We start from the raw sequence: 18,005 nt of genomic DNA, 5'->3' as shown, positions 1-18,005 counted from the left end.
TTTTCCAGAAACAAAAAAAATACGTGTTTCTTTATTTTTAAAGGAGATCCCAAACACCGATTTTCAGGTCTATAATATCTTCAGTTTCTGAGATATAAGTAGCCTCATTAAAGGCATTCAACCCTTTTTCCACCCCTTTTCACTCCTCCTATCGCGATTTTCCGAAAACCAAAAAATACGTGTTTCTTTATTTTTAATGAAGATTCTAAATACCAATTTTTACATCTGCAAACTTTAAAACTTTTGAGATATAGATGCACTCATTTTAAAAATTCACCCCCCCTTTCACCCTCGCATTAATTGGATTTTCCAAAAACAAATAAATATGTGTTCCTTTATTTTTCACAGCGATCAAAAGTACCAATTTTGAGGTCTGTAATATCTTCAGTTTGTGAGATATAAGTAGCGTATCCGGATTAAAGGCATTCAACCCCTTTTTCACCCTTTTTCACCCCTCCTATTGGGATTGTCTGAAAACAAAAAAATACGTGTTTCCTTATTTTTAAAGAAGATTCTAAATACCAATTTTCACATGTGTAAACTTTTAAAGTTTTGAGATATAGACACACTCATTTTAAAATTTCACCCCCCTTTTCACCCCGTTAGCGATGGAATATCCAAAATTCCTCTCTTAGCGAGCACCTACATCTTAATATGAATCTATGCCCAAAATTTCATTTCTTTATGTCCAGTAGTTTTGGCTCGGCGATGATGAATCAGTCAGTCAGTCAGTCAGTCAGTCAGGACAAGCTACTTTATATATATAGATTAATAACACGGAAATAGGTGAGGTCGATCACTTTAAATATCTGGGTCTAATAATAGATAAACATTTAAGCTGGGTAGAGCATGTTGATTACATTGCGTAAAAGATTTTTTCAGTATCTGGGCTATTGAGAAGATTAAGATATGTTGTCCATAGGAAAGTTCTACTTACAGTATATTACTCACTCATTCACAGTCACTTACAATACCTAAACGTAATTTGGTCTCGTTGCAGAAAGACAGTCCTGCATGAACTTATGGTAATACAATATAGAGCAATCAAAAATATCTATAATCTTCCTCTTGACATACCCACACGAGTTTTATACGCTAATAGTAAAATTATGCCCTTATCTATGTGCACTGCATTTAGATCATCACAAAATTAAGCTAAACAGTGTCCTGCACAATAGTAACTACACACTGAATTTAGACATTCATAATTATAACACACAACAAACAGGTGACATAGTTCTCTTTCAAATACACTCATATAAGTATAGCAACTCTAGCTATAAGTTCTCAGCCATTCAATCATATAATCATTTTCCAAGAGATTTAAAATCAGTTTCCAATCTGTCATCTTTCAAAATTAAACTAAAGAAAGTGCTATGGAATCAGTACCTAAGTAAGTAGACGACTTTCTTGATAAGACTTTGTGTAATGGTAATGTAAAGGAAATATTTAGAGTAAAGTTCATTATAACAAATATATATATTTATTTGCAGCCGATGTATATGTATTATATTAATTTTAGATGCGAAACAAATTGTATCGTACAATTCCAGTAATATGAGCCTTTGGCTCATTAGAATTAATTGATAAATAAAAATAAAAAATTACCAAAGCATACAAGTCCTTCCACTTCGTGATGAGGGTGCTAAAGGGCAGCAGTTCCCAGGCAAAGGTGCAGGGGTATATATCACTCATTAGGCCAGTCCTGGAATATGGAGCAGCTGTATAGGATCCATACCAAACAAGACTCATTAAGGAACTTGAGATGGTACAGTGAAAGGCTGCAAGATTTGTGTTCAACAATTTCAATCTTGGAAGTAGTGTGACAAGTTTGACAGAAAAACTTGGGTGGGAGACACTGGGGACTAGAAGGAAACAAACACACTTATGTGCCATGTATAATGCCTAAATGAATAAGCCAGCTTGGGGAGAGTTTAACAGTTGACTAGGAAAGCTCTGTTACATAAGCAGGGCACATAATCCGCATAAAGTAAAAGGTAGATTGCAGAAAACTATGGTAAATACTTGTTTGTAAATTGGGGAATTGATGATTGAAATGCATTACCTGCAGTTGTCTTAGAACTTTTACCCAAAAATGTAAGATGCTTCAAGAATAGACTCCAGCATTCTGTAAATTTTGTATAAATTTTTATGTGATGGTATCTTATTTTAATGTAATGCTCAACCCACTGTAAATTGTAGTATTACCAGGTGAGTTGGCCATGCGGTTAGAAGCGCATGGCTGTGGGCTTGCATTCGGGAGATAGTGGGTTCGAATCCCACTGTTGGCAGCCCTGAAGATGGTTTTCCATGGTTTCCCATTTTCATACCAGGCAAATGCTGGGGCTGTACCTTAATTAAGGCCACGGCCGCTTCCTTCCAATTCCTAGGCCTTTCCTATCCCATCATTGCCATAAGACCTATCTGAGTTGGTGTGACGTAAAACCAATAGCAAAAAAAAATTGTAGTATTAAGGCAACTGAATTATTTAAGGTCTGTGCGAATTTGTATATGAAAGAGCTGTATTTACAATGCTAAGATAATAGTAATCGGACTGCTCAATCCACTGTCAGTCATAGTGTAAAATTTTGAAATACTTAAGGTACATGTGAATTTGTATATGATGATGCTGGATTTTGAATGTTAAACTAGTAGTATATCTTGTGATATTCCCTTTCCATGGAATTGCTTCTTCTTCTTCTTCTTCTTCTTCTTCTTCTTCTTCTTCTTCTTCTTATTCGTATTCTTCTTCTTCTTCTTCTTCTTCTTCTTCTTCTTCTTCTCCTTCTTCTTCTTCTTCTCATTGTTGTTGTTGTTGCTGTTGTTGTTTAATTATGTTTTAACTTTATTATCACACTACTGTACTGGTAAGTGATCATTGACACTGGGATATTTCCCAATTGTGATCTATTTGTTAATAATATGTAATATAATCACTTCTAGTATTGTGATCTATAAACTTAAAATAAATCAGTCTGTTCAAAAACACATCAATTATTACCAATTCACAGATTCATACTTATGAAACAAAATTGTTTATAATATTCACTACAGCCAGATTCATTCTGCTAGTTATGGTCAAAATTTTCTATGGCATGTTTCTATAACTAGGCCTATGTATAATTCACTTCCAAGAAATAGAAGAACTCTATATATTTTCAAGAGTAATGCAACTAAATAAAGTAGCATAGTAATTAATTTCATGAAGCTTTGTCCTGTCATATCTATTACATCACATTACAGTATATAATATTTACCTTATTTTGTTGTTTAATTGTGAAACATGGCCATCATTGTAATTCCTCTGTATTGCACCAAGAAGAGCCTTTGCTCAGGTTTCTATATAGAAATGAAATTAAAAAATATGGTAGCAAAAGGAAGATTACAAAAAACATGTTGGATTTGACAAACTTTTCTTCTGATATAATTAACAAAGCAGAATAATGGGATAAAAACGTTTATTATGAGGCTAGAAGTTTCAGATCAGCTCTGTTTGGTTTTGAGACCAATTTCCTATTAGTTAGTCACGTTTAACAAAATATTTAATGTGACCACTTCAGGTCAAATCAGGTTCCTTGGTATAACCTATTGTATTAGAAAGACAAAGGAAACAGAAACTCTCCTCAATAACAAGACAAATGGTTTTTAGTCCACCTGGCAGAAATGCAAAGATGCCATTTGACATCCCCGAAAGAGACGTTGCGACAGTTGTGTCACTAACGGCAGTGATGTTAAAACATACTGCCGCCATTTGTATTGTGATATTTACTATAATGTGTGCATCTGTATAGGTCAGTAATTTGCATAATTTAATGTTTTTGTGTTAGCTGATAGAAGAAAAATAAATTATAAGTTCCCATACGAAGCATTTTCTTCACTAAAATGGAGTTATGGCCCACACTTCAATTTTGTCTGTCTTAGGAATGAACTCAACCAATGAATATTTGCTCATGGGCTTCTCTAAATTATTTGTGTATGGTATTTGAAGCAGTCAGGCTTCTCATCAACTGCATTAGAAGAATTTTCCAGTTTTTGTGGGGTTTTTTTTTTTTTTTTTGCTTTAATTCCCCACCCTGATGGGATGGGATGGGCCACCCTCTCTCTGGCCAAGAGATGCGGGTGGGTTGAGAAGATGTGATTGAGAAGGGAGGTGGGTAAAAGGATGTTAGAAATTAAGGATATGGAGGAGAGGCCAATTGTGCCTCCTGGCTAAGGTTTTTATTTTTAATTTTTATTGTGTATTTTTATAGTTCATGGTGTGGGTTACTGTAGTCATGTCCTAGTTCATGAACCATGGGCAACAGCTGAATGGCCTAGTAAGTGGTCCTGAGAGTCGGGATATCAGTTGCTATGGAATGGGAGTAGGAATCTTGGACATATTCTGAGTCATGGCCCTCCTTGTGCTCAGGCAGCTAGGACTATACAATCCACCATGGTCCCTAACCCGTTAGAGGAGAGACCCTCACTTGAACTATGTGTAAGTAGGGTAGCATCCTGCTTCACCAATTTACCAATCTGAGAACATTTTAAGCAAGCCTCAGACCTGTGGGAGTAACGGAGACCCACTCCCATTTGACAGGCGAGGGACTCCTTCGAAACAACTTGGCGAATGAAATGGAATTCGATGGGGAGCTATCAATATTAATGGGGCTTATGGAAGAAAGAAAGTAGAACTGGCTGAGTCAGCAAACTGGCTGCATCTGGATGTGCTAGGAGTAAGTGATATTCGAGCAAGGGAAGATAACAAGGATATTGGAGACTATAAAGTGGACTTGATGGGTGTTAAAAAGGGAAGGGCAGAGTGTAGGGTAGGGATGTTCATCAGGAATACTATTGCATGCAACATAGTTTCTGTTAGGCACATAAATGAGCAAATGATGTGGGTAGATTTGTCAATTGGAGGAATTAGGATGAGAATTGTCTCAGTGTATTTACCATGTGAGGTTGCAGATGAGGATGAAGTTGGCAAGTTTTATGAAGCATTGAGTGACATTGTAGTCAGGGTCAACAGCAAGGACAGGATAGTGCTAATGGGTGATTTCAATGCGAGAGTTGAATTTAGAACTGAAGGATATGAAAGAGTGATTGGTAAATGTGGGGAAGATATGGAAGCTAATAGAAAAGGGGAGCATTTGCTGGACTTCTGTGCTAGTATGAGTTTAGCAGTTACGAATACATTCTTCAAACATAATGTTATTCACCGCTACATATAGGAGGGTAGGGGTACCAGATCCATAATAGACTATATCTTAATTGAATTTAAATTCAGGAAATCTGTTAGGAATATACAAGTTTTCCGGGGATTTTTCGATGATACAGACCACTATCTGATCTGGAAGGTGGAGGGAATATTATGAAAATCATCTCAACGTAAAAGGAAATCTTCCTGGTAGTGTCACAAACAACCGAGCTCATGACGAGGAGGAAAATGATATTGGTGAAATTATGCTTGAGGAAGTGGAATAGGTGGTAAATAAACTCCATTTTCATAAAGCAGCAGGAATAGATAAATTAGACCTGAAATGGTGAAATATAGTGGGGAGGCAGGGATAAAATGGCTTCACAGAGTAATAAGATTAGCATGGAATGATGGTATGGTACCTTCAGATGAGAAAAAGCAATAATTGCACATATCTATAAGCAAGGGAACAGGAAGGATTGCAACAACTATCGAGGTATCTCTTTGATTAGTATAACAGGCAAAGTATTCACTGGCATCTTGGAAAGGAGGGTGCGATCAGTGGTTGAGAGGAAGTTGGATGAAAACCAGTCTGGTTTCAGACCACAGAGGAGCTGTCACAATCAAATTTTCAGTATGCACCAGGTAATTGAAACAGCAAGGATAGGATAGTGTTAATTGGCGATTTCAATGCAAGAGTTAGAAATAGAACTGAAGGATATGAAAGGGTGATTAGTAAATGTGGGGAAGATATGGAAGCTAATAAGAAAGGGGAGTGTTTGCTGGACTTCTGTGCTAGTATGGGTTTATAACAAAATAGATCATGTGATTTTCCATGTAGGTAGTACAAATGAATAGAAAATTTGTTGTTTCTGGAAGCTAACTGAATATAACAATTTTCTGGTAACCTGCTTTTAAACAAGTGGATTACTTGATTTGCACATGAGCAGCACTTGGAATAAATGTTAATGGAGTGCAGCTTCTCACTGAATAATATTTAAAAGAAGAGATTTAAGTATTTAAGTATTAGGAGATTTTGTTCCCCCAACTTGTCCTGAATACTTTGTTTTAACTGTCACATACCTAGACTGATATGTGTTTGGTTTGCACAATCATTTCACTAAGAGATGTAGAAAAAAGTATTACCACTATCATGCGCACTGAGGTAACGCTGTAGACTGAAAAGAAGTAGAAGAACAAACCTACATTACACAGTAGTTTCTAGTCGGTGAAACTGAAAGTGTGTGTTTAAGCCAGTGTGAATTACTTGAAAATGCAGATTTAATCCCTGATTTCCTGCAGCTTGGAGGTGGGAAATATGTAGGGGATGGTAGTATGGGAAGATATTCATCAAAGATAGGGTGAAAAATCAGATGATTCTTCGTGGTAGGGATGGACAGATGGAGTTTGTCGCAGGTGTGGTGGGGTCAATTGTTCTGATGGGGGCTATGAGGTCAGGGCTGTCTGGTGGTGAGGTCGGGCAAGCTTTACACTGTCTTGAGTAAATTGCATGAAATAATCCACAAGTGTGGCACTGCGGAGGCGCTTGTTTGTTGGGGCATTGAGAAGAATAGTGAGGCTGATTACAATGTCTACAGTTTGGATTCTCTGCTGACATTGGACTGTGACATGATCATTGTACTGTAAGCAGCTCTCACAGCATAGGGGCCCAATGATGAAGAGTAGGCAAAGGCTCCACTCTGTGATGTTGCGGAAATATGTACACACTCTGTTCTAGTAGTCTGTCAAGATCAGTGGTGAGCAGTCGAAGGAGATGCATCATGAATGTCGGTCCAGGGGTGTTTTTGATATGGATGGCCTTCCGAACTGAAATACCATCTACTTTTAGTTTGTTGAATATAGATTCTTCTGAGAAGGCCAGGTCTACTCCCTTAATCATGTGGCTGTGAGGGGGTGGAGGATTGAAGACAGACTGTGGTAGGTGCTGAAAAGGTACAGATGACCCTAGATGAGCTGATCCTATCGTGTGTAAGACCTTGTTCGCAGCTTTTTCACCATTGACGTTGATGATAATCCCTTTTTCCATGGGGTGAATGTTGGCAACTTCTTCCCGGATGTTGAATTGAAGAAGAGTGACAAGGATTTTCTGAGCAGAATGAAAAGCTTCGATGGGATTAATGAGAAGGAGAAACTGGGTTTGTGGTTTGATTGTCCATACTGATAACAAGCGCTGCTGCTGAACGTTCTTTATGCACATTTTGACACATACACATGTACTCCTGAAACATGCAATGATAAGAGACTTTCACTCCTGTCCTTAACTTTCATTGAACTGACAGTCAGTAAAACTGAACTAGGCTGTAAATGAATTGACAAATTTGGGAGGAAAGGGAGAATAGATCTAAGTGCCACTGGACCCCAGAAAGTGTGATCAGCATGCTTAAAGAGTCCACACCATACCACTGTGTGAGTATTTGTTATTATTGCTTCCCTTAGTACAAAAGCCAATATATTTCTACTGTTGCTGCTTTGTTTACAGGACTTGGAACATCATAGTCAAAATAATAATAATAATAATAATAATAATAATAATAATAATAATAATAATAATAATAATAATAATTTTTTAACTTTCTTTCAATTGCTATAAGTAGTTTTCAGGGTGTCAGACTTTTGTCACAAAGAAGGGCTTAAATACACCAGAAGCCAGGGAAGAACGTAGGCTACAGGTAACGCATTTAAACAACCTCAAATGCCATACACCTCAGTCAGGATCAAACATAATATCTTGGGAACGGAAGGATAATGACTAATTGATCACTCATTTGAGGTCAACGTTTCTTTACCACGCCATTAAATCTACTGACACGTGCTTCTTGTATTTAAGCACTATTTAACGTCAATCGACACGATGCTAAGATTCAAACCTGCAGCTTTAAGCACAGGACGTGAGTACAAAATGAAGTATGCTACACAAGATGATAAAGATATTATTTTTATGATTATTATTATTATTATTATTATTATTCATATGCCAGCCCCAAGGTATAGGGGTAGCATGCCTGCCTTTTAGCCAGAGGCCCTGGGTTCGATTCCCAGCAAGATCAGGTATATTTACCTGGATCTGAGGGCTGGTTCGAGGTCCAGTCAGTCTATTGAAGATTGAAGAGCTATTCGACAGTGAGATAGTGGCTCCGGTCTAGAAATCCAAGAATAATGGCCAAGAGAATTCGTCCACACCACACAACACCTTGTAATCTGAAGGCTTTCGGGATGAGTAGCGGTTGCTTGGTAGGCGACGGCCCTTCAGGACTGTTGTGCCATGGGGTTTATTCTGGTCTTCTCTTCATCCATTCCCTTTTCCAGATTTTCTCTGGGTAGGATAGTGTACCAAAACCCTCCACCTTACTCGATTTTTCCACCATTCCTCTTCTAGTACTTTATTGCTATCAACTCCTCTATTTGCAATACAGTCCTCCTCCATCTCATTCTAGGATGTCCCCTAGGCCTCCTTCCAGTCTCTGTATCCATGAATGTTCTCTTTAGTATTCTCTCTCCTGGCATTCTCATCGTGTGTCCAAACCATTTTAGCTTTGCTCTAACAATCTCTTCTTGAAGTTTACACACTCACACGCTTCTCCTTATTTCCTCATTTTGTATTCTATCTCATCTTGTCTTTCCCTGTATGCTCCTCAAGAACCTCATTTCAGCTGCCTATATCTTACTTTGGTTCCACTTAGTTAACGTTCAGGCTGCTGAAGCATAGGTCGGTATAGTTTTATAATAGGGCGAGTATAAAACCTTCTTGCACTTCATTGGCACATCTTTGTTCCATACAATGTCTCTAACACACTGGTAGAGTCTTGCAGACTGCTGTATTCTTAAATCAATTTCTCCATCCAAATTTCCATCTTGTGATATCACACTGCCCAAATATTTAAAAATTTTCACTACTTTAAGAGGTTCATTTCCTATTTTTATCGATCCCCTGGATTTTCTGTTACCTCTTGCCATGATCAAAGTCTTACTTTTTTGCAGTACTAATCTTCATTCCAAAATTTTGTATCTCCTCATTCCATAAATCAACTTATGTCTGTACTTCCTCCTCATTATCTATCCCAAACTACAATGTCATCAGCAAATAGCATAGACTTTATTTGCTCTTACATCATCTTCTCCTTGATATAATGTAGAATTCTATCCATGATGATAATGAAGAGTAAGGGAGACAATACACTTCCCTGTCTTAAGCCTGTCTCAACTCTGAACCATTCAGTTTGACCCATTTTGTTTCCAACACAGCTTTCACAATTTTGATACAATGCTATTACCATCTGCATTGTTTCATTCCCAATCTGTGCCTCTGTCAATGTTTTCCATACCAAATTCCTTGGGACACTGTCATATGCCTTTTCAATATCTAGAAACATTGCTACCATGTCCTTTCCATATTCCCAATACCTTTCCATCATTTTACGCAATGTAAATATTGGGTCAAATGTGGACCTGCCTCTTCTGAATCCATACTGGTGTTCTGCCAATTTTCCCTCTAGTCTGCCTCTTATTCGTCTATCCAAGATTCTTTCAAGGATCTTAGCTGTATGAGGTATCAGTGTCACTCCTCTGTAATTTTCACATTGCTTCCTGTCTCCTTTCTTGAAAATTGGTATAATAACCCCTTTTGTCCACTCTTTTGGAATAGTCTTTTCTCCCCATATCACTCTGAAGAGTCTATACAACCACTGTAGACCAACAACTCCTGCTGCTATTATCATTTATATGGTAACCTCGTCAATTCCAGCTGCCTTGCCTCATTTCATTCTTTTAGCGGCCCACTCAATCTCTGCCATGGACACCTTGTTTCTCTTATTTTCCATCTGCACTAAATCTGGTTCTTCGATTTCTCCTTGTACCGAGGTATTTTGCACGTTGTAAAGCTGTTCACCTCTGCAATATATCCTGCTTCTGTGTCATCACTTCCTCCTGTTCATTTTTTGGGTTTTTTTCTTTTTAGCCAACTGGAATAAGATCATTTTGTTTCTGGTTGTATCTTCTTGCAGAGATTCAGTGAATTTTTGCCAACATTTCTTTTTCTCTTCTTGAACCACCTTGGAGCAGTCCTTCTTGCAGTGCCTGTATTCTGTTTCACATTGTGTTGTTCTGTTTCTCAGCCATCTTTTCCAAGCTCGTTTCTTCCTTTTCACTATATCTTTTACCCTGTCATTCCACCAGGGCGTTTCTTGATCTTTCTTCCTTCCTGACACTCTTCCACAGGTCTTTTCTGCAGACTCAACCATGACTGTTTTAAAGCATGACCATTTTTCTTTGACTCTTCCGATGTCTTCCTTAGGTATACTCGTTTTAATGTGTTTGTGTGGAACTCTTCATTTATTTCCTTCTCCTGCAATTTTCACACCCTTAGCTTTCTCAGCCTAATCTCTGTCATCTTTTGAATCTTTCTCATCTTTAACTTAGCTATTACAACTCTGTGATCTCCTTCGAAAGATTCATTTAGGAGGGCTGTTACATCTACCAACATTTTCCTGTTACCTTTCCCAACCAAAATGTAATCTATCTGAGTTTTGATTTTGTTATCCTAACTATAGGCCTATCTGACTGTTTTTCTTTTGAAACCATGTGTTACGAATGATCAGCTCATTTCTTCTACAAAAGTCTAGCCAAATATCTCCAGCCTTGTTTCTCTTCCCATATCTAAATGGACTTATAATCACTTCACCTCCTTTTCTTTCCTGACCTACTTGGGCATTCATGTCTCCTATAATTACAACCTGTTTTTCCTTTATATGATCTTCCAGATATTCAAGATATTCCTCTAGATCTGTATCTGCATTTCCTGTTTGTGGAGCATAACCTTGAACTATCTCTAACACCAGTTTCAAGTCTCAATATGACCTTAATCAACCTTTCATTTATGTTTTCCACCAATTCTAGGTATTCCTTTAGGTCTTTTCTAATTATGAGACCTACATCATTTTTGGCTTCTCTTACTCCACTATAGTATAAGGTGTATCATTTCTTTAGTTTCCTCTTACCTTTTCCTGTCCATTTGGTCTCACTGAATCCCAGCAATTCTACATCTTTGTCAACCATAAAATCTACAATTTCTTCCACTTTCCCTGTTAGTGTCACAACATTGATAGTGGTTGCTGGTCGCCCATTTCTCATATTTCTCCCAGCATCACAATAATTGCACGTCGCTTGTGGGGAACACTTTAGCATTTTCCTAGGCTTCAATACACTTGTCTTCATATAGGCTTTTATTACGATGGGTTTGCCATTCCCAAAGGCATTTTAGAGCTACTGCCAGCCGAAACTTGTAGGCCACTCCTAACATGGAGAACAGATGCCATTTGTAGCTGCTCCTCTGGAGTACCTGATATGGGGTTTCAGTGGCATTTCCTCCACTAAGGGCCCATTTCCCTTCTATGAGGACTCCTCTGCCCTTAGCCGTTGGTCCTTATAATGGGTCAGGCTATTTACCGCCACCCAACACTCAGCGTGGAGACACTGGCTGTATGGTTTACTCTATTACCTTAGCAGATTAACTGGCCAGACTATTTGGTATATTATTTGGTATATTATTTGATATTATTATTTTTTTAAAGCCCTTATGTCATCAACTCCAATATTTCCCAGTATAATTGTGGCTAGAATTGGGAAGAAAGTGACTGAGACTACACCATGCTCACAGCCACAAGGAATTGAGGTATAAAGTCATGAAGATCACTTCAAGGGTGACTGAGAGTGGGATTTTAATCTTCTAAAGCTGAATCCACCTAATTCCAATCCCCATACCAGGTAAAAATCCTCTCAGGTAGTGGCTGAATTAAATCTGGACAAGCCAGATGGAAATTTTCTATACTATCACCTTAACCATCAAAGAGACAGAAGTTCATTTCTCTCTCTGCCTCCTCAATCTCAAGTTGATCTCAGTGGTGCTGTCAGTTACTCATTTCCCTTCTATATTCAAGACAGTGGGTTTGATCTTAGTTCACATCAGTGGATTCTGATAGTGTTTAAACATGATAACTATGGTCATTAGCTTCCAGCATGTTAACGAACTCCTGTTGGTCATAGTTCTGACAACCTGGCATTTCTCAAAATCTATAGCAATACATGGAATATTAAAATCTCTGTTTTATGAGGTGCTAGCTTTTTATCACTTACTCTACTCTATCCAAAATAATGAACAAATTCCTGTTTTTATTTACCTATAGAATTGTAGCTGCTTTCTCTACGTTCATTTGACTATATCTCATTACCTCGGCATTCCCTGGACACAAGCATAGCTGTCAGCTCCAGTGCTCTGCCTAGTGCCTGCTGAAAGTAGTTGAATGATATCCAGACCAAGGATGAAATCAACAAGAGGAAGCAGAGAGAGAAAAAAAGAAAGAAAGAAAGAAAGAAAGAAAGAAAGAAAGAAAGAAAGAAAAAAGAATGAACTGCTATGTTTGCAATTTTGTGATACTAAAATTCTTATTTTAATAAACTGTAGTTGTAATTTAAATACTCTTCAGATTGTACTCTCTGTTCATTGTGTACAAGGACACTGTGTATGTTGTAGATCAACTGCACCAGACTCACAGGATAAGATGAAGGATTTCTTGGCGCGACTGTTCAACGCCACATACCACAGCTTTGGTCAAGTGCCTGATGACCCCTCAGGAAAGGTGCCCCCCAGCGAGTACGTGGCTGTCACATATGATGTGAGTGTCTATTTATTGTAAGATAATGACTGTATGAATAAAGGCTATTTTAATTTTCTTGACATAGCATCCTAGAGAACAGCACCATTTTACTTGTAACATTATTATTATTATTATTATTATTATTATTATTATTATTATTATTATTATTATTATTATTATTATTATTATTATTATTCCTAACATTGTCTTGCAGGTGTACGGTCCATTTTTTTGATCTCAGAATGCCATTTTGATCTGTCAAATACATCAGCTTGGTGTAAGATGTGGCATTTCAAATTAAACTTATTCATATCCAGGCATAGTTGCCTTGGTCTTACTCGCAAGCATTGACCATCAACTTAAAAATTGTATGTAGTGCCAGTGACAGGTTCATGTGCAGTACATCTGACATGGTTGTAACTCTTTTCATAGATTGGTACGACACTTATTCCCAAAGTCCATCAAAGTCACCCCATCTCCATTACCTGGAGTTGGTGCTTTACCTACCTTCTTCGTTGCTGGCCAACATTTTGACCCATAGAGCACAAGCAGGTGTACCAAGGTGCTATATGTCCTGGATTTCAGATGGATTGGCATGTGACAGTATCTGAACATACCAGTGGTGTCTCTGCATTACATCCAAGTAGTGTTTATTCTCACTCGTACTTCAACATTCAGAATGTCATTACTCCCATGAATCCCAGATACCTGAAGAAGATAGACTGAATAAATCTACACAATTGATTAGAAAAATACCATAATTCAGATTGGTCTCCATGTACTCACTCTTCTTGTGTTGAGACAAAGGTCATACTGTATTAGCAGAGATAGTTGTTCCATGACTGGAGTTGTGAAATTTACTTGCAAGTGGAATGTCGGCAGCTTGAAGGAGAGTCCATGGAAGCTCACTCTGTAAGTCAAGTATGATCATAACCGTGGCAAGAATTAAGAGCAAAGGTAAGAGCACTGATCCTGTATGTACACTGACAGTCACAGGAAAGCTGTTGAACATGCCAGCTGCACACTCAACCTGGCTGCTACTGTTTACATAGAGCATTCATATCCATCTTATATGTTCCTCAGACACTCTGAATGCAGTGCAATGACCCAGTGTGGGTCATGATTAAAAGCCTTTCCTGGACCTATGCTTCTCGCTGGATACTCCTCTCTTTATAACCCCCTATCCTGCTGACAACACAAGGTATCATTTTCTTAAAGAATCCTGCTTCTTAATAGTCTGCTACAACATGCAAAATATAATTGTAAGTCCTGTCATAACAATTTTCCATAAAATTCACTAAAGAAAAGGTCAGAACTATAAATTGCTTTCTACTTTTTCTATCCTCTATGGTTAAGATAGAATATGAAACATTTCCTGTTCTGGTTTCATTTAAATTTCCAATTTGCAAGCTATGTCAAAAAAAAAAAAAATGGTGTAATCTAAGAGTGACCGTGACTATGCCAAAAATTAAAGGCAAATCTGTTCTGAGTTTTGATATGTTCATTACAAAGTGAAATCAGAATTCTATGACTTCCTTCTTAGACAGCAACAGTTGTTGAAAGAAGTGCATTCAAGTTAGAAGTATGAATTAATGATTTTCTGATTGTCAAAGATAGCCATGCTTTACTGTAAAAAATTATGAGCATGAATTATAAATGTACACTGTATGACTTTACACTCCTTCTTAACAAGATTAAGTACCAATACATTGTATCTTATTAGTATATTAATAGTCAGGCCGACAATATTTCTTTTGTTACATACCAGTACTGTATTTGTAACATTGCCTTGTGTTAATATCAATCATTACTTTATAAATGTAATTTAGATATTATGATACATAATGAAAATGCACATGGCAAAAACTAAAGTCTGCATTTTACTTGACCACTTTCACAAATAGGTCCTACTTTCTGTCTCTGAAATTCTGGTCACCTTAACCTAACTGGTCATACAAAACTTTGTTTTGTTCAGCTTTGGCTTTGGTGATGGCCTTCTTGCCCTCCCTCATTGCAGTTGCATATATTTCCTTGTTTTCATTGGTCTTGTGTGCATGCCAAGTGTTGTATGCTGCCTTCTTTTCTTATAGGTTTTGCCGTCCTTCATCTGTGTGATCTGTGCTTGCTAGTTGATATAACATCAGCCAGAGTTTGTGGTGCTCAAAACAGATTTTGTGGCAGTTATGATGGAGTTTTGGAAAGTAGTTCATGTAGCATCAGCCTAAAAATGGAAAATGTGACACTGACCGTGACTGTCATTGTTTGATTGCATACTTTCTACCATTTATATTTTCTAGATCAGTTGCATTACTCCACCATGTTCTATATTTCCATATACACTATTAGTGTTGACAAGTAAAATCTGCTGCAATTCCTAACATTCTGACAGTAAGACCTCTGGGTTGTTGTTGTTGAACATAATATCTCATAGTCACATTGATATGAAGTCGATTTGGTTTGTGTAATTACTGCTGGAGTAAGTGACAAAGTGGCTTTTTTGTTTCTTGAAGAAAGTGTTGATGAAAGCTAGATAATTTGTTTCTTCAAAATTTAAAAGCCAACATCCATCTTTGTTACATATGCCATAATTGTTGTTTCCATGGCATCTGTAGCAATCCTGATTTCTTCCAACATGGCCAGTTAGGTCACCACAGGATAACAAAAATTCTATTGGTGGCACCATGACAATGAGGACCTGCATTTTGTTTAAAGTTATTCCTTCTCTTCCCCGTCTCACCCCACTTGTGGAGCATAGGCATAGAAAACTTGTACTTGGTGATTCATGATTTTGATGCTGACAAACATAAACTGATCTGAATGATGTTGGCCATCTGCTACACTGTTTTGCCAATCAGCGTTAATGACTATGGACACTTTTTTTAGTGTTTGTATTGCCCAGTTGTACTTCTGAAAACAATTATCAACACTATCATCTCTCACAGTTTCTTGGTAGATATGCTTGTAGCCATTATGTAGTTACTGCTGGCATAAGTGACAAGGTGGCTTTTTTGTTTCTTGAAGAAAGTGTTGTTGAAAGCTTTGGCTTTCCCACCATGTCTCCTGTATCCATATAATATCCAGTTTGTCCTTCTGCATTTCTGCCAATTCAAGACTGAATCCAGTAATTGTGCCAACATTAAATTTGGGTTGTTGTTGTTTCTTTAATTTGATTTGTATTATATATATATATATATATATATATATATATATATATATATATATATATCTGAATCCATATCTTGTCAGTTTTGACTCAGTTAATGTATAAATGTTAGGTTCCACAGTCTGCTGAAACTAACTTTGAATAAATAAATTTATAAACTATCCTATACAGTATATTTCCAATTATAAATAAGTATGATTTGACAGAATCTGATGTTGTTCTTTCAAGAACAAAACATGCAATTCTATTTTAATTAAGTTGCTTCATTTTCAGATATAATTCTTTTACCATATGCTTTCTTTTTCAGATAGTTTACAAATTTGTTTATTCAAAGTTAGTTTTGGCAAAAGGATTAAAAATAAGTTGCAAGAAGATGGAGTACATGTTCTTCAACTTTGTGCAGCGAGGGCAAGCGGGCCCATACAACACTGTCTTCCTTGGTGGAGAACCACTGATAATGACCGACAAGTTCAAATATCTTGGATCAGTCATCACATTTGATGGTAATATCAATGCAGATGCCAAGCACCACGTCAGTGTTGGTTGGATGAAGTGGTGGTCTCTTACTGGTGTTCTGTGTGATAAGCGGATGCCAGTCAAATTAAAGGACAAAGCGTACAAAACTACTGTCTGGCCTGCCCTCATGTACGGCTCCAAATGTTGGGCAAGGCAGAAAAAGCATGACCAGCGAATGCATGTCACAGAGATGCAGATGTTACAATGGTCGGCAGGAGTTACTCTGCATGACAAAGTGCACAATGAACATGTGCGAGGATCTTTTAAAATTGTGCACATCAGCGACAAGATGGAGGTGAAACAGCTCCGCTGGTATGGTCACGTCAGAAGGAGAAATGAGCACCATTTAGTACAGAAAGCTCTTGCCATCGAAGAGCCAAAGAGAGGAAGAGGGTGTCCTAAGGCAACATGGACACAAACTGCTGAGGCTGCTTTAAGGAAAAGTGAAGTGCCATTAGATCTGGCACAAGAACGTCGGACATACTCTCTCCGAGTCAGATTAACTGACGCTGAGTGAGCTCGGGAGTGCCCATTTTATGGCCAGGAAAATAGAAGAAGAAGAAGAATAACAGGAGTTAGATTTGGCAGACTAAAGAACCTAAAAGTCATAAATTAACATTAAATGTGGCAAAACATAAGTTTTGTTTCAGTTTGAGCTAGCTTCTTTAGGTGGTTTTGCTATTCAACCAGTAGCCTTTCCTATTATCTCATTGGTCCAGCACACATCACCTTCATGGGATGTTCAAGTATTATCCAACAAAATGACCTTGTGACCCATGGTTGCAACTAATATAACCAACTGATCTTTCGCTCATGTCTGATGTTTAGTATTTTATACTTACTACGAGATTTCTATTAGGCTTCCCCTAACATGGAGACAGATGTATTTTGCAGATGTCTTTAACATGGAGAACATACACTGCATGATGGTTTTCAGTGGTGTTTCATCCACTATTATAATAATGGTATGTGGCTTCCGAAGAAGCCCAGTGTACGTCATTGAAGTTGACACCATATAGGCCCTACCTAACACGAATTCTAATGTTGAAGATGGCACAAACACCCAACCCCCAAACCAGAGGAATTAACCAAAGAATCTGACAATCCCCAATTTTTCCAGGAATTGAACCTAGGACCCCTTGGACCAAGAACCAGCATGCTAACCGTTTAGCCAAATTTCCTCCACTGAGGGACCATCATCCCACTTAGGACATGCTCCCCTGCTCAAAACCATTGGTTTCTCCATTAGGGAGCCAAGGTGCCCAATCCTCAGTGTTGAGTCACTGACTGTACAGTGTACTCCATTATTGTAGCAGGCTGTACTACACCCTAGCAAGACAATATTTAAAACTTGCAGTGCTAATGTTTAAAAGCCACCATCATAGTTGTAAGTTTAAGAGACCTTTTGTGACAGAACGTTTTTTTCTTTTGAGAAATTCCACACAAGGTCATGAAAATTTTTCCTCCAAGCAGAGAT

The 18,005-nt window shown here is 37.7% G+C and overlaps 1 protein-coding gene across 2 annotated transcripts in view; it reads left to right on the top strand.

Moving 5' to 3' along the window:
- Positions 1-18,005, top strand: part of LOC136864521 (pickpocket protein 11) — a 248,834-nt gene that overhangs the window by 193,311 nt on the left and 37,518 nt on the right. For both annotated transcript variants that reach the window (XM_067141597.2, XM_067141596.2), the window contains exon 4: positions 12,726-12,867. In XM_067141597.2, the coding sequence (XP_066997698.2) occupies positions 12,726-12,867 (142 nt within the window). The remainder of the gene's footprint in view (positions 1-12,725; positions 12,868-18,005) is intronic.

Source organism: Anabrus simplex, chromosome 2, assembly GCF_040414725.1.
Source record: "Anabrus simplex isolate iqAnaSimp1 chromosome 2, ASM4041472v1, whole genome shotgun sequence".
Lineage (NCBI taxonomy): Eukaryota > Metazoa > Arthropoda > Insecta > Orthoptera > Tettigoniidae > Anabrus > Anabrus simplex.
This window is presented reverse-complemented; position numbering and strand designations above follow the sequence as displayed.